General features: G+C 37.6%; 1 protein-coding gene across 14 annotated transcripts in view; it reads left to right on the top strand.

The window, feature by feature from the left end:
• Nucleotides 1-27,516, top strand: part of CEP44 (centrosomal protein 44) — a 39,053-nt gene that overhangs the window by 6,489 nt on the left and 5,048 nt on the right. For 4 of the 14 annotated variants that reach the window (XM_005209799.5, XM_005209802.5, XM_005209805.5 and 1 more), the window contains 9 exons: nucleotides 1,731-1,869; nucleotides 4,930-5,077; nucleotides 8,080-8,226; nucleotides 8,825-8,947; nucleotides 12,061-12,222; nucleotides 12,908-13,114; nucleotides 13,565-13,640; nucleotides 16,177-16,301; nucleotides 16,554-16,591. In XM_005209799.5, coding sequence (XP_005209856.1) covers nucleotides 1,781-1,869; nucleotides 4,930-5,077; nucleotides 8,080-8,226; nucleotides 8,825-8,947; nucleotides 12,061-12,222; nucleotides 12,908-13,114; nucleotides 13,565-13,640; nucleotides 16,177-16,301; nucleotides 16,554-16,591 — 1,115 coding nt within the window. In that variant the 5' untranslated portion in view covers nucleotides 1,731-1,780. 14 annotated transcript variants of the gene reach the window in all.

A 27,516-nucleotide genomic window follows, 5' to 3' on the forward strand; every position in this document is an offset into this window, starting at 1 on the left:
GCTGTTCTCAGAGGCATTTGGTACTGTCAGTTTTTTGGATTCTAACCATTATAATAAGATATGCGGTGGTGTCATTTTTTAATTTATAATTGCATAATGACATTTGATGTTGAGCATCCTACATACTTATTTGCATCTATATCTTCTTTGGGGCTTTCCAGGTGACTCAGTGGTAAAAAATCTGCCTGCCAAGTAGGAAACGGGAGTTCGATACCTAGGTAAGGAAGATCCACTGCAGGAGGAAATGGCAACCTACTCCAGTATTCTTGCCTGGGAAATCCCGTGGACAGAGGAGCTTGGCAGGCTACAGACCATGAGTTTGCAAAGAGTCAGACACACTTAAACCACCACCACCACATCTTTAATGAGACTTTCAGATACTAGGCCCATTTTTAAATAGGGTTGTTTTCTTACTCTAGAGTTCTTTGTGTACTTTGGAAATAAGTCTTTTATCCAGTAGTATTTTATAAATATTCTGTCTGTGACCTATCTGTTCATTCTCTAACAGTTTATTTTGTAGAAGTTTTAAATTTTAATGAATTCCAACTCAGTTTTGTGGGTTGTGCTGATTATTCTAAAAACTCATTGATAAACCTGGGGATCAGAGGTAGTTGCCTATCAGAGCAGGTTATATATGGAGGGAGGGAGTGGAAGCAGAGAAACAGTAAGTCTCTAGGGTTTAGTCGCTTCTTATGTCAACCTTCAAATAATCATTCTTATTTCAGGCCCCTGGCTGTACCCCTCAGGATAATCAAGGACCCTCATTTCTGAACCTGTCTTGGTGTTGTCGGTTTCCTCCTAAATAGGTGAATGGGATTGATCTAACTTTGCTCTGCTAGGTTGGTTGTTAACTCATCCATCTGTTTTCCATCTTCCAAAATTTTGTCATGCGGAGTCCCCTCTGGTTTTCTTTTTCCTGATGAATATATATGGTTTCTAGTCATTTACTTTCATTTTACTGGAGTTTAGAAAAGGGAATAAAGGTAACATACATTTTAATCTGCCATATGTAATTAGCCGAATCCTGAATTTTTTTAAACTCATCTATTTTTATTTTTTAAGCAAGCCATCTGATTTACAGCTATGTAAGTTCAGAGCCCTGGGAATACTGACTAAACCTGTGCTTAATTTCTTTGTCTCCATTTCCTACTGATTTTATTGTGTACCCTTTATAAGTAGCCAAAATAGTCATTGATGGAGATTATTTTAGGGGGATATGTCTTCCCAAATGGTACTTTGGTGTACCATAATTTAAATATTTGCGAGAGTGTCGTGTAATATCAGTGGTAAAGAATCTGCGTGCCAGTGCAGGAGGCACAAGAGATGTGGGTTCAGTCCCTGAGTTGGGAAGCTCCCCTGGAGGAGGAAATGGCAACATACTCCAGTATTCTTGCCTGGAAAATGCTATGGACAGAGGAGCCTCGAGGGCTACAGTCCATGGGATCATAAAGAGTCAGACATGACTGAGAACGCACACAGGTAATATCAGACTCATTGTAAGAAGGTGAACATCTTTTACTTTTTTTTTTTAATGAAAAAATATTGAAGGGAAAAGTGCACCTGACATTCAGGAATATATAGAGGATACCAGACCAATAGGGAAGACAAATTGGGGAGAAATAGCTAAAATGAATACAATAAGTGTGTGTGAGCTATGAACAAAAGAGATTAAATAAGCTTCAGAAATACAAAGAGTTAAACAATGTCTCATGGATTTCTTTTCTTTTTAGGTGAAAAATTAGATAATTTTCAAAGCTGGAGTTGAATCAAACGTTAAATAATGGCAACAGGTGACTTAAAAAGAAGCTTACGGAACTTAGAACAAGTGCTTCGCTCGCTAAATTATCCTAGAGAGGTGGATTGTGTAGGGTAAGCTGCAATATTGAACTTCTTTGTATTATTTTCACTAATGATGTGAGGTAACATTTGACATGGGAGGAGTATCTAAATAAAAATACAGATTTTATATAGGTCCTTTAATTTTTTTCATCCAAGTGACTGAGATATTTTAGAACACAGTTAGGAGTTTGTTTCTCAGTAGGAATTAATGAAAAATTCCAACTCAGGAGATTTGAAACAGCTTTTAGAAGTAGAAGCACGACATTGTAAGTATAAGGTATGGTCTCTGTACAACTTTTAATCTCATGCAAGTATAATGGATTTCATTAATTCTGTAGTTTACTAGCCTCCCACATTTAGTTGGGTGGTATTCCTTTTTGATTTGGAGGATTCTAGTTAACAGATTTCTTATGACAACTTATATCATACTTGAAGATTGTTATTAAGCTGTCTCACTTAATAGCCCTGCTTTGAACCATTTGCTTTAGTTTCCACTGTCCAAATATGACTGACTTGCCTTTGTAAAATATAGCAACATACATTTCTTCTCTAATTCTGCTAGTCTAATATACACTCCTATCATTCTTTAGCCTTTGATACCTCTTTTCCTTCCTATGTGGGATTGCTGAGTGATTAAATATTTCTCCCAGTAGAATGCAGCTTAACATCTGGTGCTTTTATTCAATTCACTGCAGTCTCCCCCTTTCTAGAACTGCATGGAACATCTTAGAAGCTAATTAGACGTTTATTCTATGTATGCATTGAGGGACAAGTTCATATTAGGTATGTGTTCAAGTAGTGAGTGAATCTGAGTTAAACCAACTACTCAATAGCATCCTAGATATTCTATTTTTTAAATATTTATTTTATTATCTTTAAATTTATTTATTTTAATTGGAGGCTAATTACAATATTGTATTGGTTTTGCCATACATCAACATGAATCCGCCACAGGTGCATACGTGTTCCCCATCCTGAACCCCACCTCCCACCTCCCTCCCATACCATCCCTCTGGGTCATCCCAGTGCACCAGCCCCAAGCTTCCTGTGTCATGCATCGAACCTGGACTGGCGATTCACATATGATATACGTGTTTCAGTGCCATTCTCCCAAATCATCTCACCCTCGCCCTCTCCCACAGAGTCCAAAAAACTGTTCTAGACATCTGTGTCTCTTTTGCTGTCTCGCATACAGGGTTATCGTTACCATCTTTCTAAATTCCATATATATGTGTTAGTATACTGTATTGGTGTTTTTCTTTCTGGCTTACTTCAGTCTGTATAATCAGCTCCAGTTTCATCCACCTCATTAGAACTGATTGTGAACCAGGGAAAACTAAGAGAAGGCTGCCGTCGAAAGGGTAGTGAAGAGACTAGGGAAAGTTTAGCTCAGATGACTGTTATGACCATCATTTGTGAGAAGCAGGTTATTCCCTAATCTGCTCCCATACTATGTACTGGTCATATATTGGTTTCTCAAAACGGGGACATCTCTATTGTCCAGACTTGCAGGGACTAATCAGTTTGAGTAACCACATTTTCTTCTTCCCACTTTTAAGCATTAACATATTAAAAGGCATTTTGGATAGAAATAATTCTGAAATATACTGATTATTCTCCTGTATTCTGAATATAGCATTCAAACATTTGATTTTTCTTATTGACCTATGCTTATCATTAAGAACAAGTTTAGATTATTTTATAATGTAGTAATGTCTGCAGGGTTTATTGACATGGGGTTGGGGGAGGTAACACTATCTTGCTGCTTCAGATTGCTTTCCTTGGCCTCACACACACGCACACACACGCACCCTCCCTCCACGTATTTTGGGTTCTTTATACTTTTTTCCCTTTTTAAAGTTTTATCCTGACATCTGTTGTTTTTTGTGTTGGCTTGCCAATTTATAGTATCTGTTTTTCTGTTTTTCTTACTATTTCTAGTCTTAAGTCCATGGAAACTGGATAACCAAGATTTTTGAGATTGTTTAGCAAAAGAGGTATTCATTACAGACTGGCTGTTTTCTATTATAATGTTCATAAAATAGACAGATTTTTCTGTAAAAAAAGTACCTTTTCATGTTCTGTTTTGAACTGTCTTACAGAGAGACAGAGTTGCCAGAGCAGTTTTCTCATTGAATAAATTATAATTGTAGCCATAAAGATAAAAGAGAAACAATTTATATTTGTGCTGAAAAAACAAAATGTAATGTTATTATATTTGTTCTCTTCCTTATTTTAAAATTTGGGGCAGGATGGGGAGATTTATGTACATGTTTGAATTTTGTGGAAAACAATCATTTGAAGTAAGTACATTGTTACATCAGTTGAACAAATACGTGCTGTGCTTTGTTGAGAGAGAATCAGTGAAGGCACTTCTTGGTGAGAAAGATTCATGTGTGGAGACAGTTAGACAACAGTACCAGACAAGGGCATGAGGCATCTAATCCTGAACACCTGGGGAGTTGTTCTAGAGAGATCCTTGTGGGTCAGAAAGATGGCTTCATGGAAGGCTTGAGATTGGATGGATTATTCATATAGAATGAATGACACATAACTGAAGAGAAAGACATACTATTCTAGGCTAGAAGAATTAGCATAATCTAACAAGGTAGATTCCAAATGAGCCTGCTGTCAGGGGAAGATCGTAAACTGGTCAACCTTGTTAGCAGTGGTGCCTTTTCCAGCCCTGATATCTTCATCTGTAACTTAGAATTCATAGTATTTTTCTCTTGGAGGTTTATGATAGAGAGTAAGTGAGGTAATATGAGAATGTTTGCAAAACCGTAAAGCCTACTTGTGTACTGTAAGGAGGTACATTTGCTGTATTGGTAGGAGAAAATAGACTGATCAAGTAAGGCTAGTCTTTGGAAAATCAATAAGTATTGTGATAAACAGACTGTTGGTATTGATGCTGAAGAGTTTTTGTTTCATAGTAATTTGGCTGCACTGGTTTAGAGTAGGGGGTAGAATCTGAACGGTCTCATGCATCCCCTAATTATTAATGGCTGTTATGTTAAATTATGAGTTTTTAACAGCTTTTCATTGTGGAATTAAGCATATTAAAAATCTTTCTTCTTTTTTTCCATACAGTTTGGTAAAGGGAGATACAGCAGCCTCTCTGCCCATCATCAGCTATTCCCTTACCTCATACTCACCCTATGTAGCAGAACTTCTGGTCGACTCCAACATTGAGCTCCTAGCAAAGAATGACTTGCGCTTCATAGATACTGTCTATAAGGTATTTTGAGTTTATGAAATAATAATTCTTTTAGAAGTCATCAAATGGTTTTTTTAGATCCATATTTTTATAACTCCTTACATATATAGTTTCTTTTTTTTTCCTTTTTTTTTAAAAATTTTATTTTAAACTTTACAATATTGTATTAGTTTTGCCAAATATCGAAATGAACCCGCTACAGGTATACATGTGTTCCCCATCCCGAACCCTCCTCCCTCCTCCCTCCCCATACCACCCCTCTGGGTCGTCCCAGCGCACCAGCCCCAAGCATCCAGTATCGTGCATCGAACCTGGACTGGCGACTTGTTTCTTACATGATATTATACATGTTTCAATGCCATACTCCCAAATCTTCCCACCCTCTCCCTCTCCCACAGAGTCCGTAAGACTGTTCTATACCTCAGTGTCTCTTTTGCTGTCTCGTACACAGGGTTATTGTTAGCATCTTTCTAAATTCCATATATATGCGTTAGTATACTGTATTGGTGTTTTTCTTTCTGGCTTACTTCACTCTTTATAATAGGCTCCAGTTTCATCCACCTCATTAGAACTGATTCAAATGTATTCTTTTTAATGGCTGAGTAATACTCCATTGTGTATATGTACCACAGCTTTCTTATCCATTCATCTGCTGATGGACATCTAGGTTGCTTCCATGTCCTGGCTATTATAAACAGTGCTGCGATGAACATTGGGGTACACGTGTCTCTTTCCCTTCTGGTTTCCTCAGTGTGTATGCCCAGCAGTGGGATTGCTGGATCATAAGGCAGTTCTATTTCCAGTTTTTTCAGGAATCTCCACACTGTTCTCCATAGTGGCTGTACTAGTTTGCATTCCACCAACAGTGTAAGAGGGTTCCCTTTTCTCCACACCCTCTCCAGCATTTATTGCTTATAGACTTTTGGATCGCAGCCATTCTGACTGGTGTGAAATGGTACCTCATAGTGGTTTTGATTTGCATTTCTCTGATAATGAGTGATGTTGAGCATCTTTTCATGTGTTTGTTAGCCATCTGTATGTCTTCTTTGGAGAAATGTCTATTTAGTTCTTTGGCCTATTTTTTGATTGGGTCATTTATTTTTCTGGATATATCTACCTAAAGAAACTAAGGACCTATATATAGAAAACTATAAAGCACTGGTGAAAGAAATCAAAGAGGACACTAATAGATGGAGAAATATACCATGTCCATGGATTGGAAGAATCAATATAGTGAAAATGAGTATACTACCCAAAGCAATTTATAGATTCAATGTAATCCCTATCAAGCTACCAACGGTATTCTTCACAGAGCTAGAACAAATAATTTCACAATTTGTATGGAAATACAAAAAACCTCGAATAGCCAAAGCGATCTTGAGAAAGAAGAATGGAACTGGAGGAATCAACCTGCCTGACTTCAGGCTCTACTACAAAGCCACAGTTATCAAGACAGTATGGTACTGGCACAAAGACAGAAATATTGATCAATGGAACAAAATAGAAAGCCCAGAGATAAATCCACGCACATATGGACACCTTATCTTTGACAAAGGAGGCAAGAATATACAATGGATTAAAGACAATCTCTTTAACAAGTGGTGCTGGGAAAACTGGTCAACCACTTGTAAAAGAATGAAACTAGAACACTTTCTAACACCATACACAAAAATAAACTCAAAATGAATTAAAGATCTAAACGTAAGACCAGAAACTATAAAACTCCTAGAGGAGAACATAGGCAAAACACTCCCCGACATACATCACAGCAGGATCCTCTATGACCCACCTCCCAGAATATTGGAAATAAAAGCAAAAATAAACAAATGGGACCTAATTAAACTTAAAAGCTTCCGCACAACAAAGGAAACTATTAGCAAGGTGAAAAGACAGCCTTCAGAATGGGAGAAAATAATAGCAAATGAAGCAATTGACAAACAACTAATCTCAAAAATATACATATATAGTTGACAGTATTTTCATATGTATTTATCTTATGTAAATGCAGTCTCTGTTACAATCAAGATGCAATTTGTTTGCTTCTATGTTTCATACTCTAATAAATATGACTGGTAAACATTTATCATTGATTATCATTTGTCTATTTTATATCTGTTTTTAGTAAAATTTGGTATATTGGCAGAAGTTAGAGTGAATGTAGTTTTATTAAGTAAAATTTGTGGTTCATAGAATTGTGAGTTAATTCATTAATTTAGTTGTTTGTAAGAAGGAACTGCAACTTATGTTAGAACAACTTGTGTTCCTTGAGATCTGAAACTATGTCTTATTATCTACTTTGGCATCTACACTTGTACTACATGTATCCTGAACTTAATCTGTTTGATTTTTCAAAGCCCTTCTTTGTATGATTAATTTTATTTACATAGTGTGGTTTATGTAACCTTAGAAAAATAGTAAAAGCCAATTTATCAAATCAAATCTGCTTTTTTTTTCTTTTTTAAGAGTTTGATGAGATGGTAGCTTTTATATGTAGTCTCGGTTTAATCTTCCCTTTCTTTGCCTCTTACCTCAGAAAGCATCCATGGAAGTCTGAAAGGACTTCTAGGAAATCTGAGGTTACACAGAAGAGATTTTGGAAATTACTGTTTTAATCTGTTTCTTTCGTTTTACACACGAGAAATTGAAACTGAGTAGCCTACTGACTTGTCTAAAAATTGTCATAATTTCTATAAACAAAGAGAACTATGGTTTTCTGATACCTGGTATTAGCAAGCAAAGGAGTTTTTCTAGTTCCTATGAGAATATTTAAAACTTTTGATGATTATCTTTTCCATCTTTCTGGATAGCTATCTGGTACATTCCTAGCTACCTGTTTTCTGCCTATTTCCTACTTGATCAGATCTCATAGCACCCCTACAAATCTCTTTAGTGCCCTTTCTATAGTGGCTTAATCCTCCCCCATCTCTTAAAAATGGTAGTACATCCCTGGTCACTTACCATTTTAGACTTTTGAAAGAAATTGTTCCCAACCTTTATGCTGGTCTGTTATTTCCTCTTTACAGCTTCTTCGTGATCAATTTAATTATAAACCAATCTTGACAAAAAAGCAGTTTATCCAGTGTGGATTTGCAGAATGGAAAATCCAAATTATATGTGATATTTTGAATTGTGTGATGAAGAAACACAAGGAGTTAAGTAGTCTTGAGAAGGTAATTTTATTAATAGATTATAACTTATGTTAAGTGGCTATATTTTAATATATAAAATCAATACCTAGTCAGCAAATTAATGCACAGTCCAATTACTGTGCTACTCACAGATCTGAGTGGCCTTACAGTGCCTGATGTTTGCTTTAAATACAAGTCACTTGTTTTGACACATTTGTGACTTGGAGCTACTAGTCCTAAACTATAACAAACTAACATAACACATTTTCATCACTTGTAGATTTCAAAAAGCATGTGGTCTCATTAGACTTGCAGTATTTGGCAGTCACATTTCATGAATATTTAAATGACAGAGGAATTTAATATATACATGCTACCTTCCCACATAGTTTAGAAAGAAAGTGAAGTCGCTCAGTCGTGTCCGACTCTTTGCGACCCCATGGACTGTAGCCTACCAGGCTTCTCCCTCCATGGGATTCTCCAGGCAAGAGTACTGAAGTGGGTTGCCATTTTCTTCTCCAAGGGATCTTCCCGACCCAAGGATCAAACCTGGGTCTCCCGCATTCCAGGCAGATGCTTTAACCTCTGAGCCACCAGGGAAGCACATAGTTTATGAAGTCTTAATACCTTTTCTTTTTAGACTCCATCACAACAAAGAAAAAAGACCAGTTCTGCTAAGTCAGAACCTTGTTCAAGTACTGAGAAGACATCTACTGAACCTGTGGGCATTGATGTCACCGGCAGATTTGTGACTTCAGGAAAGGTGGGACAGTACAAAGACAGTATGTCGCATTAGTGTTAAGAATTACCTGCCTAATTGATCCAACACACAAGGTTCACTTTTCTGTCTAACATCTAGAAAAACATTCTGCTCAGACATTAGAGTGTAAGGATTTTTCGCAATACATATTATGTATCATCTGGGAACATTCCTAAATTTAGAAGAGGGTAGAAATGTACAGTTGAACACTGTATATTTCTAATCCCTAATTCTGCCTCTTGTGATTGTGAAAATTTACTCTTAATTATGTATCTAATCTTCCTAAAGGCCTCTGCTTTAGTTCTAGGTCTTGATTTATATACATTCATATTTCTGTACCAGGAATGTAGGTTAGCCAATGGTTGATAGTCCTTAAATGTATAATCGGGTTTGGGGATAGTGTCTTGAATATTTTCTGTTTGTTGGTCGATACTTGCCCTGCCCTTGTCTGCTTCAAGAAGCTGTGGCTGAATGAGTTCAATGCATTTAGGGATAGTTTTTCTATCTCCAAGGGAAAATGCTGCTACTGCTGCTGCTAAGTCACTCCAGTCGTGTCCGACTCTGTGCAACCCCATAGACGGCAGCCCACCAGGCTCCCCTGTTCCTGGGATTCTCCAGGCAAGAACACTGGAGTGGGTTGCCATTTCCTTCTCCAATGCATGAAAGTGAAAAGTGAAATTGAAGTCACTCAGTCGTGTCCGACTCCCAGCGACGCCATGGACTGCAGCCTACCAGACTCCTCCATTCATGGGATTTTCTAGATAAGAATACTGGAGTGGGTTGCCATTGCCTTCTCCGAAGGGAAAATGAAGCCATAATATTATTTTATAATGGTAAATATGCTTTCAGCTGTCTTCCACATGGGGTAAACCCATCGAGACTGAAGGATAGACTACCAGACAAATAATCAGTGTGTCATTACATACAGGATTTGAGTATATTTTAGCTGAAGTAAGATTCAGGGAATTATTTTTCCCCAATTCATAATATGAGTTATATAAACAAGCTGTGAATTTATTTATACTTTACTCCATTATAAAATGTAGTGACACTTAACTATAAGAAAAAGGCTCCTATGTCAGTAACTTAAAAAGAAAACTGTGCCTGTTCTGTCTCAGGTAATGAGGGCACTGTGAAAACAAATGAAACTGTCCTGAATCCATTCCCAACTAGAATTTATCTAACCAAGGAATTTCTTATTCTGGAATTTTTCAAATCTTCATTGTGCTTTTTTAGCACAGTATTAGGTACACTGTAAGGACTTAATGAATCTCAGTTGATATGCTGTGCTATGCTAAGTCACTTCAGTCGTGTCCGACTCTGTGTGACCCCATAGACAGCAGCCCACCAGGCTCCCCCGTCCCTGGGATTCTCCAGGCTAGAACACCAGAGTAGGTTGCCATTTCCTTCTCCAATGCATGAAAGTGAAAAGAGAAAGTGAAGTCAGTCGTGTCCGACTCTTAGCGACCCCATAGACTGCAGCCTACCAGGCTCCTCCGTCCATGGGATTTTCCAGGCAAGAGTACTGGAGTGGGGTGCCACTGCCTTCTCCTCTCAGTTGATATAACTGAATACATTTTTCAATCTTCTATTTCAGTGTGGGGCTGAGGAATGATCTAAATTGTCTTAACAGAAAAAGATAAAATTTTAAGACATTAGACTTGTTTTTAATTTTCTTAAAATTTCTTTTTGTTATCCATCAAAGTTTTATCAATTATATCAAAATTATCAGAAATTTGGGTAGGAATTAAAATTCTTCCAATCTAGAGAAGTTGGAGTCAGTAAGTACACTGGTTTACATGAGAAGCTGAGTCAGTGCTAAAGCAAATTGTCTCCTCCCATGCTTTTCTGGAGTGCTAGTTGTGACTTCTGTGTCACGTATGCTGAGTTTTCATTGTACATATGCAGATTGTAGGAAAGGAAGTAGGCAGAAGAGTCCTGCATAAATGCAGTTTCACCTAAAGCCTTCCTCTCAAAACTTTACCTTTGTAATTGTTATTGAGGGTCTGATGTTTTGTGGTTTAGTTAATAGAAAAAAACATTGCAATGAGTCCTACTCATAAAGCCAGCTCAATTATCTGTATACATGAATAGTGTGTTAACCTTTTAAAAACAGCTTCCTCTTATCAGATCAGATAAGATCAGTCACTCAGTCGTGTCCGACTCTTTGTGACCCCATGAATTGTAGCACGCCAGGCCTCCCTGTCCATCACTAACTCCCGGAGTTCACTGAGACTCACGTCCATCGAGTCAGTGATGCCATCCAGCCATCTTATCCTCTGTCGTCCCCTTCTCCTCCTGCCTCCAATCCCTCCCAGCATCAGAGTCTTTTCCAATGAGTCAACTCTTTGCATGAGGTGGCCAAAGTACTGGAGTTTCAGCTTTAGCATCATTCCTTCCAAAGAAATCCCAGGGCTGATCTCCTTCAGAATGGACTGGTTGGATCTCCTTGCAGTCCAAGGGACTCTCAAGAGTCTTCTCCAACACCACAGTTCAAAAGCATCAGTTCTTCGGCGCTCAGCCTTCATCACAGTCCAACTCTCACATCCATACATGACCACAGGAAAAACCATAGCCTTGACTAGACGAACCTTTGTTGGCAAAGTAATGTCTCTGCTTTTGAATATGCTATCTAGGTTGGTCATAACTTTCCTTCCAAGGAGTAAGCGTCTTTTAATTTCATGGCTGCAGTCACCATCTGTAGTGATTTTGGAGCCCACGGACCGTCTCAAACACTTACCAAAGTATCCATTCAGAGTTTCAGCAATTTGTCAACTCTTTGCTAATCTTCTTTTATCTTAATTGTAATCACTTTTCTCAACATCTTTTCCCCCAAATGAAACCTTTTGAAACAAGTCACAGACGTCACTGAATAGATTATTTCAATATTTTGTAAAGTATAAAAATGCTTTTTAAAAATCATGACCACACTTTATCATCACATATAAAATATTAATAAATTTGTAATATTTGGTGTATGCATATATGTTAATTTATACTTCTATAAATCTTAAATGGAAAATAGGATGTTTGTTTTGAAAAATTACTATGTGTGTGTTTAACATAATTGTGGAAGAGAGCATGAAAGCATCTCTGATGTGTTTTTCTCTATGCAGAAGAAAGCTGTGGTGATCCGACACCTGTACAATGAAGATGGTGCTAACATTCCTGAAGATACAGTTACAGATGTTAACGAAGCATTTGATGTTTGTGACATAAAGGCTGCTGAAATAACAATTCCTGAATTACAGGTTCCTGACATTAACTGTGAGCAAGAAGTAAGAATTTGGAGCTTCTTGAACAGATGGATGTCTTGCTTTGATGTATATAATTATTTAAGCGTCTAACCTTTGTAACATTTCTAGTCTTTTAAACTATTGATCATGGCATGTTACCATTACTTAAGAATCACTAAGTCTTACTGAATATAATTAAAAAGATATTATTTGCTCCTCATGTTTAGGGTACTAGGAGAGATGATGCAAAGATGAATAAGACATAGGACTTCTTCAAGCTTTACAATCTAGTGAGAGACTCAGACTGCTTTGTAGGGAAGGTTCTTTTCCACCTCCTGCCTATATTGATGAATGGAAAAACGTGATGCACTACAGCCCTTTCATTTTCCTCTTGGGACCCTTGCTGTCCTCTGTGCCCTCTTTCCCTCTCTCTCCATGAGTATTATTTGTATTACTTTGTAGTCGCAGACCCCTGTTACAGTGTCTGGTCATTACTGCTTCTGTTAAACTTCTTTTTCTGTCTTTTATGCCTTGTGACTTACATCTTGGTATATAGTTGACATGTAAAAGCCACCAGATATCCATTAGGCTTATTTCCTGTTTACAGCAAAGGGAACAATCTCAGTGTACTTTCATTTGTTGGTCATTTCCTCTTAGTTTTCCTAATTATAAGAAGCTAGTTAGTTACAGTTTTATTTTCCTAACTGATACTGTTCTATCATTTTAGGATATAACAGTCAATCCTGAGGTTACTGCATTACAGTCTATGCTTGCTGAATGCCAAGAAAAGCTTAAGAAACTGACTTGCATAGAGAGTAGATTAGAATCTTTGGAAGAAAAAATGAAAGGGAAAGTGCTGGTGAATGAAAAAACCTGGGCTAATCTTCTGAGTCGTGTCACTCTACTTGAAACAGAAATGCTTTTATCTAAAAAGGTATTTTCTTTCCTTTGCTTTTACAGAGTATCTCAGATAATAAAGTACTTTTATTCATTATTATGTGTGTGTTCTTTGGGATGCTAAGTAAGAGACTATTTTGGGTCTTGGGAAGTGTTTAGTTGGAATGAAGTCCTAGTTGGACACAGCCCGTTTGGTGGTGCCTGTTGTGACTACCGCTTTTCCCTTCATCCAGTAAGATAATCTGATGAACTTGTATCAACTTCTGGTCCTAGTCTATCTTTCCTTCTTAAAAAGTAGATTCAAGGTTTCTATCTCCTTCCACATTTGAAAGATCAATTTTATATGTAGAGATATTTATGTTTTGCTTGTAAATAAAAGTATCTAAGCATTTTTATGTCATCTATATATGTTATGCTTAGCAGTAAGAATATAAATTGAGAATATATCTTTTCATTTTATTCTAAATGCTAAATTGTGTTATTTTAGAATGATGAATATATACAGTTTAATGAGATGAGTGAAGACTATTCTTCCAGTAGCGACATGGACAGTCTCAATCCAGGTGAGCTCTTGGTGTATTGGAATTGGTGATATGATTAGGAGATTTTACAAAAATGTTTTTATAGTATTCGATTATTTTAATCCCTGGAACCTTATTTTTTTAGAAATTGCAAAACTCCTAAGAAGAAAGAAAATACTGAACTTATAGATAAGTTAAGAGTTGCTAGAAAAGCCAACTTACATATCGCAGTGGAATAAATTCCAATGTACAAAATTGCAAACTTGTAGAGGCATTTTATTCTTTTATTTGCAAAGTGCTTTAGAATAATAAATGGACCTCTGTAGTTTCTCATTTAAACTTAAGCAGTAACTTTCACCAGGAATGGCTTCCCTGGTGGCTCAGATGGTAAAGAATCAGCCTGCAATGCAGGAGACCTGGGTGTTTAATCCCGGGTTCAGAAGATCCCCTGGACAAGGGCATGGCAACCCACTGTAGTATTCTTGCCTGGAAAATCCCATGGACAGAGGAGCCTGGCAGCTACAGTCCATGGGATCACAAAGAGTTGGACACAGCTGAGTGCCTAACACATCATAACTTTCACATATGTGAATAATATATGTAAAACAAAACAAAAAAAAACACATTTTTCAGTAACCTGTAATGTGTTACAAACCTCTTATATTTCAACAGTTCACTGATGATGATAGAATGTGAAGGACCTAAAATTAGGGCAAATCTCCATGTCCCTTCTTTGGCTACTGGCATTTCCATTGTGACTGAACAGCAGGGATAAGGTTTCTAAGCTGCTTTTCAGTGATAGCTTTTTTTTTTTTTTTTTTGATTCTTAAACTTTTTGAAAAGACAAAGGTCTAAATTTTGTCTCATGTTATAATTAAATCATATTTGCAGAAGAGATATTTTTCCAACTGAGAATTCATAATGAAGCTGTAGTAATAAAAATTTAATTTTCAGGACAATACAAGTGCTTTATTATCCATATTTTACAGATGAGGAAGAGAGATTAAATATTTAACTGCCAAAAGCCACATAGCTACTGAATGATTGGACGTGTTTGAATGGAGGCAAATTAGCTCTGACATTTTCTTATCAGCACTGCATACTTAAGTGTACATGCCAGTTTCATTTCACAGAGAACAATTTCAATATTTAGGTTATTAGGTACAGTTATTAGAGATGCTGTTTCTGGCACTAAATTTATTATAGACTACAAGTTTCAGATTTGGTAAAAGTTGACTTTTTTTCTCTTTATCATTCATTACTCAACAAATTTCTAAGCTCAGTTCCAAGACCCTTGAGAGCAAGAACTTTATCTTATGGTCTGTCCAGCATAATGTCTGTATTTTTGTCCCCAGTAAATATTTGTGGTAGAAATCAAGTTTTCATGCATTGCAAGAATACTGAATGCCTGCTATTTGCAAACATTGTCTTTGCCAAGTTCGATGTTGCCTGTTTGGGCTTAAACTTTTTAAATAACATATTGCAGCACATGCTATTAACCCCTTAGTTAAACACATAACCAAGTTTAAGACCTGCGCTAGGACTCAGAGTGATGAGCAGACAGACTACTGTCTGACATGGATTATAGATTAGGAATGAGGTGAATACTTGTCTCAAAAAATTTTTAGTCTGACCCTGATCAATTAAGAGTCAAATTTATGAAGTTTATGCATTATATCTTATCTATACATGCTGCCTGGAAGAAGAGGGTTTGACTTCTTTTGATGCTGAGAGCAGCAGTTCACCAATCTGGTCTTAGAATCATGTTGGGTTGGGGGTGGTTTCTGTGAAGTTCATGCTGATGAGTGAGTAGAGGAACGGAGCCAACAGGCAAGAGACTGTGGCTTGATGAGAGACTAAGGTTCTCATGTGGTAATACTCTGTTCCACAATACAAAGACTGTCTGTGTAGGCTTATGGTAAACTGTGTACGATAGTTTAAGTGGGTACCTGATTTTTTTTTTTTTTGCTTTGTTTTTGCAAATGTACCATGACTAAAAATGCAGGGCTTATGGGGTTGATTGGACAGAAACTTGTCTTTTCTGTGATGTTCTGTAATTGATTCAGTTGTAGGAAAGACTTGCCATCATTTTGCTGAATGAATAATATCAGGATACTGGAAAAGGAAAGTTATTCAGTTATAGAGAGAAATAAATCTCTGAACCCTGAATTTTAAGCAATTTTTCCCATACATATCAACTAAGGGTAGAATGTTTCTTGATTTTTAGGAAGTATATACAGTCAGTTTTAGTAATAATTGCCACTGTTTTAAGAAAAGAAAATTCATGGGTCAGTAGCCTATATTTAAAAATACATTAACCTGTATATTCAGTTGATTGCTATCATGATAAAGATAATTATAAAGATATTGCTTTCCTTGATTTTTATTGGCCAATTTTTAACATCTAGATCTTCATGTGCAGGTCATTATCCTAAAAGAATATTAAGGACTCATCTAGACCTATACCAGTAGCCATTTTATATTGAGATGTTTATTTTCCTTCCCTCTATACATAATATTTTAGATATTTGACTCTCCATGAAAGGAAAAGGTAATCTAAAAATTAATTTCTCCACAGATAGAAAAAGCAAAGAGGAAAGGCATGCAAATATTCCTTTGTCTTCTGGTTATAGTACAGTGTCATCAGATTCAACTCCCAGAACCTCAACTGTTAATTACTGTGGTTTGAAAGAGATCTCAGAGGTAAGAAGAATCTGGCAACCACTTACATGATTTCCTTTGTGATGTCAGAAAAAGTAAGCATTAGATTTAGTTGTAGATGCCATTGGCAAGAAAAATAGTGAAACTATAAATCTTAATTTCATAAAAATTCTTTGTGATAAATAAACAGTACTTAGTGCAGTGTTTTAGACTGTGTTTTATATGTTCACGGTCCATCTTGGATTATGATTTGCTTTGAGAAATCGCCTAAATTTGTTGCTTTTTAAATTAAAGGAAACAACAATGCAGAAAATGGAAAGGATGAAAAAAATGTAAGTAACCAAAAAAAGGGCAACAGAGATTCATTTCTCTATAGGGAATTGTGTTGGATTACAGTACATAAAGAATGTACATGTGTGTTTCAAACCTTGAAGGTCTCTCAATCAGGTGTGGAATTTCCTTCAAGACTCCAGTGAATAATAAATCCATCTACAGTTATGTGTTTGTGAGATGAGTCACTGTTTTTGTTTCCAACAATCGATGTAAAACATTGTTAATGAAATTAATTGCAGATTAAAGAGTGCGGTGATATTTTTGGTTAATATTAATAGTTAATCAAGAAATTATCAATTTTTGATAACTACTTTGTCAAACTATTAAGTTATGTATGTAGATGAATGGTTTGGGGACATAAAAGTATTGTTAAAGTGTTGCTAGTCTTTTTCAGAAAGTTATTGGTATGATAATACTGAATATGATACTTTCATCTAATACAAATATAAATTATATGTATTTTTTAAAGAGAAGTTGAAATAAAATATGAAATTGTGTAAGATTATCATGCAGCCTACTACTTTAAAAAACTATAATTTTTTTTTTTTGAAATTTGAAATGTGCTGAAATAACTTATGCTCCACGATTTAAAGACTTAAAATTGGCTCTAGTTGTTTTACTTTACCTCCTGGCCACAGTGTACTTATTAGCAGTACTTGTACCCATAAATAGGCACTGAAGTTTATATAAGGCTCAACACCATAATTTCAGCAACCTAAATCCTACACCTCGCTATGGATTAGTTATTTACTTAATATATTATTTATGTATTATATTTCAGGTTTGAAGAAACTGCAGAGTTACTGAAATGTCCAAATCACTAATTATAGAATTGTCTGCATGAACTTCTCTAGGACTTTGGCTACTGTACATGTTGTATATTTTAAAGAGTTCTCTATGCAGTTTTAATACACTGGAATGTTCTTATTAGAATTTGAATTCCATTTGGTATATTTGCTTTTTGGTTCCATATTGAATAAATACTTAAATATTTTTGTGCTTTGATTATACTGCTTTACTGTTTTGCTATTCTTAGGACAGCTGAGGTGCCAGTACGCTTCTTTTAGAGCGTGAAGTCATTCCAGCACTGTATTTTTGTGTCGACATTTGTTGACAGTGTGCTAAATAATATGTTTTTTAAAGTACAGGCTTGAGGACCATGGTTTACATCCTGTTGGAAACGCTCCACCTGGGACTTGCATGTTGTCCCCAGGAGGCTCTCGTACATACCATCTTGCCATCTGTACTAACGAATATGTTGTAATGAAAAGTTGAAAATACTCATTGAAATTTAAATAAAACAAAAATACAACTGTTTCATGCGCAGTCAAAAGGCAGCAACACATTTTCAATTAATGTTGAGGAAGTCATGGCATGATTCTCCTTTTGTGTTTGGAAGCAAGATGGACAGTTGTGAAAATGTGTTGAGTGTTTTAGTACTCTATTCCGTAACACATTTTAAGACCAGCAGCTCAGACACAGATGGTGGCTGTCTGTATTACAAGATACCCAATGAGTATTTTTGTTTGTTTGTTTTTTTAAATGATGGGAAGTTATGTTCTTTTTGAGAGAGAAAATAATCTTAGATGAACTTAGAGAAAAGTGGAATTCATTTTAAATAACTAGATGAATTATTTTATTTACTCATATATTTATATAATGTAATTTGATATTTCCCACATGTGAAACATTAATAGTAAGTTAAAATTCTAAGTATAAGTAACCTAAAAAATACTTTTATTATTCTAATACAGGGACATGTGTAGTCATCATACTTTAAAATTATGAACTTTTGAAGTTAGCATACAACTTTGAGTTTAGTAGTTTCAGTAAATGTTTCTAGAATTAATGAATCCATTTAGCTTTATTTGTTTCAGTTGCAAAAAGTTATAAACCAAGAGACTATGAAAAACCACTTTATCAATGAAACTTCTAAAAATTTAGTATCTGTAGGCGTGGAATTGTAGCACCACCTTGTGGTTTATATGCTGGTACTTTACCTTTTATTAAGATACGTGGTTTCCCGTGAAACACAGGATCTTATTTTCCCTTTGAAAAACCAGATTCCAGTTTTTAAAAGAAAGGTTTTGGAATCTTCTTTTCTGCACAAAAGAGAAGTTATCTTCTTTTCTCATTCTCTCTTTTCCCCTCTCTCTCCTTTGTGTAGTATACACATATACCAATTGTTGTTGTTTAGGCTCTTAAGTTGTGTCCACTCTGCGACCTCATGGACTGTAGCTCGCCAAGCTCCTCTGTCCATGGAATTCCCAGGCAAGAATATCGTAGTGGGTTGCCATTTTCTTCTCCAGGGGATCTTCCTGACAGGGATAGAACACGCATCTCCTGCATTGGCAGGCATATTCTTTACCACTGAGCCACCAGGGAAGCCCTGAATACCAATTAAAAGATTTTAAACATTTTAAATTTCCTGATATACATTAAGTGTGCCAAATATAAATTTCTATTGAAAATATAATAAAAGATGTCATATTATCTAGTAGAATTTGGAATCCAAATTTTTTCATGCTTTTATCTAACACACTTACACAGGACTTAATGAAAACAACTCACAAGAACACCATGCGTTTACACTTACAAAGAATCTTACTACTTTGAGAATGTAATTTTTGGGGAAAAGAAAGCAAATTTGACTTCATTGAAGTTATTTATTATTCTTCTAACTCTCCTGGAAATAGTAGAAAACTTTTTCCTCTTAGGTAATTTGGTGAGTAGCTTGAAACCATAAACCAGCCACTTGAAGTTCTTAAGAAAGTAAGGAGGGGCTCCTGGTGAGATTATTTGGAGCTACATAATTAAACCCGCAGTTAACTAGAATTTTCACGAACTCCATCCCCTTAATTCTCCCCTAAGTGGGATGAAAGGTATTTATTATACTGCCCACAAAGGCATCAGCAGCTGGTGTGGCCCTACCTATACTGTGCTCTGAATACATCTGGAAAGAGATCAGATAGAAACACTGAGAATTCATAAGGTGAAGTAAGAAGTAATGTCAACTCTATGAAAATTGTAGGCATAACTCAGGACTACTAAGTTGGAAAAAATGGCTCTACATTTGTTTGTTTGTTTCAGTCTAACACTTTGTAATGTCATGTTTTAACATGTAATACATTCCCTGAAAAATAAAACTTCAAGACTTTGGAGGCTGCATTTCATGCTACTCATTCCTACAGCTTTACATCGTTGACAGGCACTTGGGGAGGCATTAAAAAGTAAATGAACCTTGTCAATTTTACAAACTACAACACTTTCTGAGATCCAATAACATTATAGGTTTAATTTTTACTTTTTAACAATTCCCAAGTTCATCTAGTGAAAATGTCAGGTTTCTTACCCTACTCACTCCAAGAGTGATAAAAGACAGCAGTAGTGACACGGAGAACATGCAGATTTATTGGGGTGGGAGGGGATCTTTCAAAACCCATACTCATTTGATTATGGTTTTTATATCTAATACTTGTAGGAATGGGGACTGTATAGTATGTATGTCTTATTTGTCTCTGAAGTTCACAAATCACAAAAATTATTTGATTAAAAAAATTTTAATATGAAATATTCAACTCAACATTTTAAGATTAAGAATAGAGCACTTGGATTTCCCTGATGGCTCAGTGGTAAAGAATCCACCTGCCATTGCAGGAGACATGGCTTCCATCCCTGCTGGGAAGATCCCACATGCTGCGGAGCAACTAAAGCCTATACACCACAGCTGCTGAGCCTATGCTCTAGAGCCTGGCAGCCACAACTACTGAAATCACATGCCTCAACTACTGAAGTCTGAGCCCCTAGAGCCTGTCCTCTGCAATAAGCCACTGCAGTGAGAAGCTGTCACACCACAGCTAGAGAGTAGCCTCTGCTTACCTCAACTAGAGAAGAGCCCATGGCAGCAACAAAGACCCAGTATAGCCAAAAAAAAAAAGCATTTATTCAATAAGTATCCCAAATGTATAAATTATTTGAATTATATATTATGGATGGGTATTAAGATAAAGGAGGGCGTCATAATTACTGATTTCTGAATCTGACATCTTAATTTCAATTTAACATCAGTCATTTAAATGTTATATCATCTTGCTGTATCTGGTAATGTATTTAAATGTGGAAAATAATATGTAGCATGAATTTATAAGTTGATAATTTTTAACATAGTTTCCCGTACTTAAAGCACTAATATTTCTGAGCCTTAATGCAGTAAGTTTCTCCCAGTAAAAAAGGTGAGCAATTTTTAGAAACTACCATATTTTTAAAAGCTTGCACAAAACTAGGTAGGTCTAATATAAAGCACTAAAAGCCAGAGAATTTTTACTAAGAAAAAAAGTGAGATTTCTGTTTGCAGCAATATGACAAGATATTGAAAGAATTTTTTTAAACTCCTGCAAGAAACCATCAGACATTCTGGAGGAAATGCGCTAAATATTTATCACAAGAAATAGAAAGAAATTCTTAAGGCCCTAAAGAAGAGGAAGCAAGAATTCAGAGGGCTTGCAGCTGACTTGGGGTAGTTTGTTGACAGTAGGAACCTAAGGCCTTGAGGGTTTTTCCTTCTTGTTTTCTCATCAGCCTGATTGTGGAATAATTTACATATAATAAAACTTACTTGGTGGTCCAGTGGTTGAGAATCCGCCTGCCAATGCAGGGGACAAGGGTTCCATTCCTGGTCCGGAAGTTCAGGGCAGCAAAGTCAGAGTACCACAACTACTGAAGCTCAAGCCCTGGAGTCCATGCTCTGCAATAAAGAAGCTGCCGCTGCAATGAGAAGCCATCACAATGAAAAGCCCATGCATTGAAACTAGAGAAAGCCCGTGCTCAGCAAAGAACACCCAGCACAGCCAAAAATAAATAAAATTTTTTTTAATTACATACAAATGTTTTAAATTAATTCACCAGTTAACAGAATTCAGTGAGTTTTTATGTTCATGCAATTACCTCCCTAATCAAGATCTAGAACATGCTGCTCTGTACCCAGTCCTCCACCTCCACCCTTGTCTTAACAACCGCTGGTTTGCATTCAGTCATTTTAATGTTGCCATTTCTAAAATTTCACATAAATGTAATCATACAGTATTTTCCTTTTGAGGTTCATTCATGTACTCTTGCCTGGAAAATCCCATGGATGGAGGAGCCTGGTAGGCAGCAGTCCATGGGGTCGCTAAGAGTCGGATACGACTGAGCGAATTCACTTTCACTTTTCACTTTCATGCATTGGAGAAGGAAATGGCAGCCCACTCCAGTGTTCTTGCCTGGAGAATCCCAGGGACCGGGGAGCCTGGTGGGCTGCCGTCTATGGGGTCACACAGAGTCGGACACGACTGAAGTGACTTAGCAGCAGCAGCAGCATGTTGTATTAGTTCTTTCCCTCATATCACTGAGCCATATTTCATTGTGTGGAAATACCACAGTTTCTAGATGACTTATCAGTTGATGGACATTGGGTTATTTCTGGTTTGGGAATGTTAATGAAGAAAGCTGCTGTGGACATTAGGATGCAAGTCTATTTAAAAATACACTTTTGCTTCTCTTGGGTAAATACCTAGCAATGGAATGGCTGGGTCATGTGATAGGTTATGTTTAACTTTTATGAGAAACTGCCACACTGTTTTCCAAAGTGGCTGTGCCCTGTTACTTTTCCCACCAGCAGTCTGAGAGTTCTACTTGCTCTACATCCTCACCAACACTTGGTTTTGTCAGTTCTTTGGTGGGTGTGTGACCCTGGCTGGTCACTTAACAAGCGCAACCCCACTTGGCCTGCAGCATTCTCTTCCCACAGGTGGTGAGCACACCTAACTGAGAAACTGTTAAGCGACCTCACCTGTCCTAAGATTAGGCATCTCCATCACCCTAAGGTAGGACGCTCCTCCTCACCAGTGATTAGTAAACAGGAGGTGACAATGTGGTACCTCATGGTGTTTTTTTTTTTTTTTTAAACAGTTTAGGCTTTTCTCTAGTTGTGGTGAGTGAAAGCTACTCTCTAGTTGCAGTGTGCAGGCTTCTCACTGTGGTGATTTGTCTTGTTGCAGAGCATGGGTTATGGGGCAAGTGAGCTTAGTAGCTGCGGCTCCCAGGCTCTAGCTGCTGCTAAGTCACTTCAGTCGTGTCCAACTCTGTGCGACCCCATAGATGGCAGCCCACCAGGCTCCCCCATGCCTGGGATTGTCCAGGCAAGAACACTGGAGTGGGTTGCCATTTCCCTCTCCAGTGCATGAAAGTGAAAGTGAAGTCGCTCAGTCGTGTCCGACTCTTAGCGACCCCATGGACTGCAGCCCACCAGGCTCCCTTGTCCATGGGATTTTCCAGGCAAGAGTACTGGAGTGGGGTGCCATCGCCTTCTCTGCCCAGGCTCTAGAGCACAGGCTTAATAGCTGTGGCGCACGGGCTTGGTTGCTCCGTGACACGTGGGATCTTCCCAGATTAGGGACTGAACGTGTCTCTTGAATTGGCAGGCAGATTCTCCAGCACTGAGCCACCAGGGAAGTCCCTCTCATTGTGGTTTTAGTGTGCATTCCTCTAAGATGTTGAGTATCATGTCTTTATTTGCTATCTGTGTATATTCTTTGGTGAAAGTTTCTTCAATTTGTCCCTATTTTTTTCTATATTGGGTGGTTTGTCTTCCTACTGAGTTGTGGGAGTCCCTTGTTGAATACCTGTTTTGCAAAGATTTTTCTCCTACTCTCTGACTTCTCAAATTCATTTCCCTTAACTAGGTACTTTAAAGAGCAGAAGTTTTAAATTTTAATGACATTCAGTTGATCAATGTATTAGTTGTTGTAACAGGAGTGTTGAAATCTCCAATTATAACTGTAGTTGAAGGCTGCAGAAGATTCTCATTTCTTTCATTTCTGTCCTGTATTTTGAATCTGTTGTTACATAGATTCATAAACGCTTAGGGCTGTTATTTCTTCATGATAAATTTATTCCTTTATCACTATGAAATGGCCCTCTTTATCTTGAGTAATATTCTCTCATCTGGAAATCTACTTTGTCTAATTTAATATATCCACTCCAACTTTCTTTTAGAAAGTATTATTATGGTATTACTCCCCAAATTTTTACTTTTAATGTATCTGCATCTCTATTTGAAGTGGTATTCCTGAAGAGAATATGTACGCTGTCCTTGCTCTTGCATGCAATCTGTAAATCTCTGGAGTGTTTAGATGGTTTACATTTAACTTGATTATGGACATGGTTAGGTTTAAATATACCACCTTATTTGTTTTCTTATTTCCCATTTGTTCTTAGTTCTTTTCTTAACCTCTTTTTATGCATTATTTTGCATTAGTTGAGTATTTTTTAATATTTCTATTTTATCTCTTGACTTATTAATTATATTTTATATTTATAATGTGTGTAGTTGCTACAGGTTTGCAGGATACATCTTTAACTTACCACAGGCTAACTTCAAGTAATATTATACCACGCCAAGTATAGTATATGAACATTATAACTACATGTACATTCACCCCTCAAGCCTTTTTTGTTATGCATTTTACTTCTACATGTTTTAATTCCACAAAACATTGTCATTATTTTGGCTTTAAACATTTATTTATTTTTTAAAGAGGTTTCCTAAAAGGTATTTGAAATTATTATAAAACTGTTGTAATTATAACAGTAACTATGATTGCTAAGTAGTTATGGTATTGCAGGGCAGAAAAATAGGCTATTGCAATGAGCAGAGTACAGAGCTTCCTACCAGACTCTACACAGAATAAAGATTATGACAAACTGCATTACTGACTAGTGGGAAAAGGATGGACTATTCAGTGAATATGGGCTTCCCTGGTGGCTCAGTGGTAAAGAATCTGCCTGCCAATGCAGGAAATGGGTTTGATCCCTTGGTTGGAAAGATCCTCTGGAGAAGGAAATGGCAACCCATTCCAGTATTCTTGCCTGGAGAATCCTATGGACAGAGGAGCCTGGGGAGGGCTACAGTCCATGAGGTCTCAGAGTCATACACGACTGAGCATGTGTTAGACTACATTCAGTGAATAGTTTTAGGAAGGCCAGTCTGTCAAGGGGTGCGGGAGATTAAATTAGAGCCTCATTTTATACCATTCAGTCATTTAAAGGTAGATGAAAGACATAAATATGGAAATAGAAATTAAAGTGAGGTCTATGAACAGCAGCACCAGCATCACGTGCGAACTAAATCTGCATTTAAAAATATGCATATGAACGTTAGGGAAGCACTGGAAAAAATGATCTTTGTGGAAATAGTTCTTAACTCAAATTGCACAGGTCATAAAAGAAAATATAAACTTGACATACGGGAGTTGAATTACTGACTAGAAAGATGGTGGCTTCCTGGAGGGTTGGTTGTTCATGCAGAAGGTAGCTCTCCCTGCAGATGTGTTGGCTGGAAGGTACTTGCTGAGCACCCCCAGTGTCCTACACCTCCTGCACAAATGGCTTGGCTTAAACTAGCCAAAACAGGAAACAATGTGATGGGTAAAGGGAACCATAGACATGGCAGAGCCCAGAAATCTCACCGAGAAGGAGGAAACAGCTCTGCAGGCATTCCAATCTGGAAGGGAATGAGAATCAGGCACTGGGGCTCGGGCCAGTGTGGGCAGCCATGGTGTGTGTGCAGGAGAGGTGGTTAGGGCTCATGACTGCCCTGCTATCCCATCTCCCCACCCCCTGCCATCCCACAGGATGTCTGCCCACAAAGCCCAGGTATGAATGCTGAGGGGCAACTGTCTAGACCTGTCTGTGGAAATGCTGTCAATGTTAAAGGGCTTTAACAGTTCCGAAACCAGCACCCTTTGTGCCTCTCAAGATGATATAGATGTTCATATGGACGAAACACAGGATGAGTTCAAAGAGGCATGAGTTAGTGCTGGTGGCTCTGGCTTGACTGTCAAGCCCAGTCTCCCATCTCCAGAAGGCTTGTTCAGCTGCTTTGTACCAACTGGAGATGCACCTGCAACCTGGAGCGCCCCTTCCACCTCAATGGCAAGAGACCAAACTGCGGGTCATGGAGAATGGCCAGATCATTGCACATCTGTATTTTCTACTTTCTCCTTTTCCACCTCACCCACTCTCTGAGCCCTGATCTTCCCCAACAGAGTGTGAGAAGACAGTGGTTCCAGCACTCACATTTCTTCTTTGATATCACATAATATGTCCACAGTGGAGCCAATTGAGATTGCAGAGGTGAGCTGGCCACACAGATGCCATGGGTGCAAGGTCACTCTGGAGCAGCACTGGCTGAAGCCCTCAGTTTGCACACACCTGGAAGCCAAACGAGGAGTGACCATGCTGGAGGAGGGCCATCCTCTGAGACCAAGGCCACTATGCAGGCATATTTCCCCATCCTTTCCTTCCTGATAGCCGTGGTGGAGGAAGCCACCACCAGGGTTCTTGGGGCAAATAGCTCAACATCTGAGCTTGGTTTCTTCTCCTGTGAAGGGAAGTTTGCGCTAGGGTACTGGTTCTCAAACTGGGCACTGTGGAACCCATGGAGGTTCCAGAAGTTCCTGGAGGACTTTGGTAGGAAGCACAGAAACCCTGAGAGGAGCACCAGGAACTCTGAGCACTCGTCCCCCATGACTCCCAGCCGATACCTCCCTCTCCATTTGTAAATTTTATTCTTATATGACTTATTCCCATGTGATTTTTACCACTGAAATAAAAATTTGAGAATCCCTTAAAAATATTTCAGTCTATCAGAAGATGTGAGATGACAAAGCAGAATTTTTTTCAGTAGGAATAACCAACAAGTTGGTATTCAGCATGTAAAAAGAACATCCCTAAATAAATATTCCAATAGAATACAAAAGATGAGTTACTGAGAAAAGACATCCTGGATGAGCAATATACAATAAAAACAGTCAATGTGCAAAATTTTAAGTCATTACTAAGTTTTATTAGGGTTGTGGTCAACAAAGTCTTAAATAACTCTGAAGTGTAGTCAGTACAATGACTTTGCAGATGGTTTGGCAAAAAACTTGGAAGATGTGCATGTCCTATGAAGTAGCAATGCCGCACCACAGCATATACCTTAGATAAATTCCCTCATAAGTATTGACAGAATTTATAAGGATATTCATAGTATTTATAGTAGCATTTCATCAAATTGCCAACAAAAATAGTAACCACTGGTGACAACTGAGGCTGAAGAGGTAGAATCTTGTATATTATCCTAAGGAGCTTTACCTTGTGAAACAATGGGAAGCCACGAGGTCTAGAATATTGTTTTAGGAAGATGTCCCTGGTGGTGTTGGAGGAGGAACAAGAAGAAGACAAAGCTGGAGGCTGGGGGACTAGTTAGAGAATGCTTACAGGATCCAGGAGAGAAAGAGGCTGAAGGTAAAGAAGGAGCATTGGAGATGAAGAGGGGACAGAAAAGAGAAATACTGACTGGATAAGGAAGGAAGGGTGTTTCTGCCTTGGATGGGTGATAATCACCCGAGAGCATTGACAGCAGTCCCATGGAGTCACTTTAAAGAGCCCTATCTCCAATGAGTCCAACAGGATAAATAACATCCAACAGATCATTTCAGATAAATATTTTGATTTGTTGGCTGTGCTCTTTTATACTGGTTGATATCAATTTAGTATAATGTCTACCTCAAACAATGATTTAGTTGCTTCATAGTAGCAATCAGTTTTCTGGCAGTAGTTTTACAAAGTTCTCCTAAAAGACTCAACTACAGCCCTTTTTCTTAGGACTACTTAAGGATGGTCTCTGCTATGTCCTGGGACTGGCCCTGTTTCCTCTGTTCTCCCAGTGCTATCAAAAGGCAACTTTTGTGCATGGATTTGTCAACTGGGGCCTATCTTCAAGTCAAAAACAGATGACGTTCATTTTGGTTTTGGAATTAAAGACCATAGAATTGGTTGGGGGGTTTGTTGTTGTTGTTTGTTTGTCTTTTCATTTTGTTTGTTTTCCCTGAAAAGTGAAGAA

Source organism: Bos taurus, chromosome 8 (genome assembly GCF_002263795.3).
Source record: "Bos taurus isolate L1 Dominette 01449 registration number 42190680 breed Hereford chromosome 8, ARS-UCD2.0, whole genome shotgun sequence".
Taxonomy (NCBI): Eukaryota; Metazoa; Chordata; class Mammalia; order Artiodactyla; family Bovidae; genus Bos; species Bos taurus.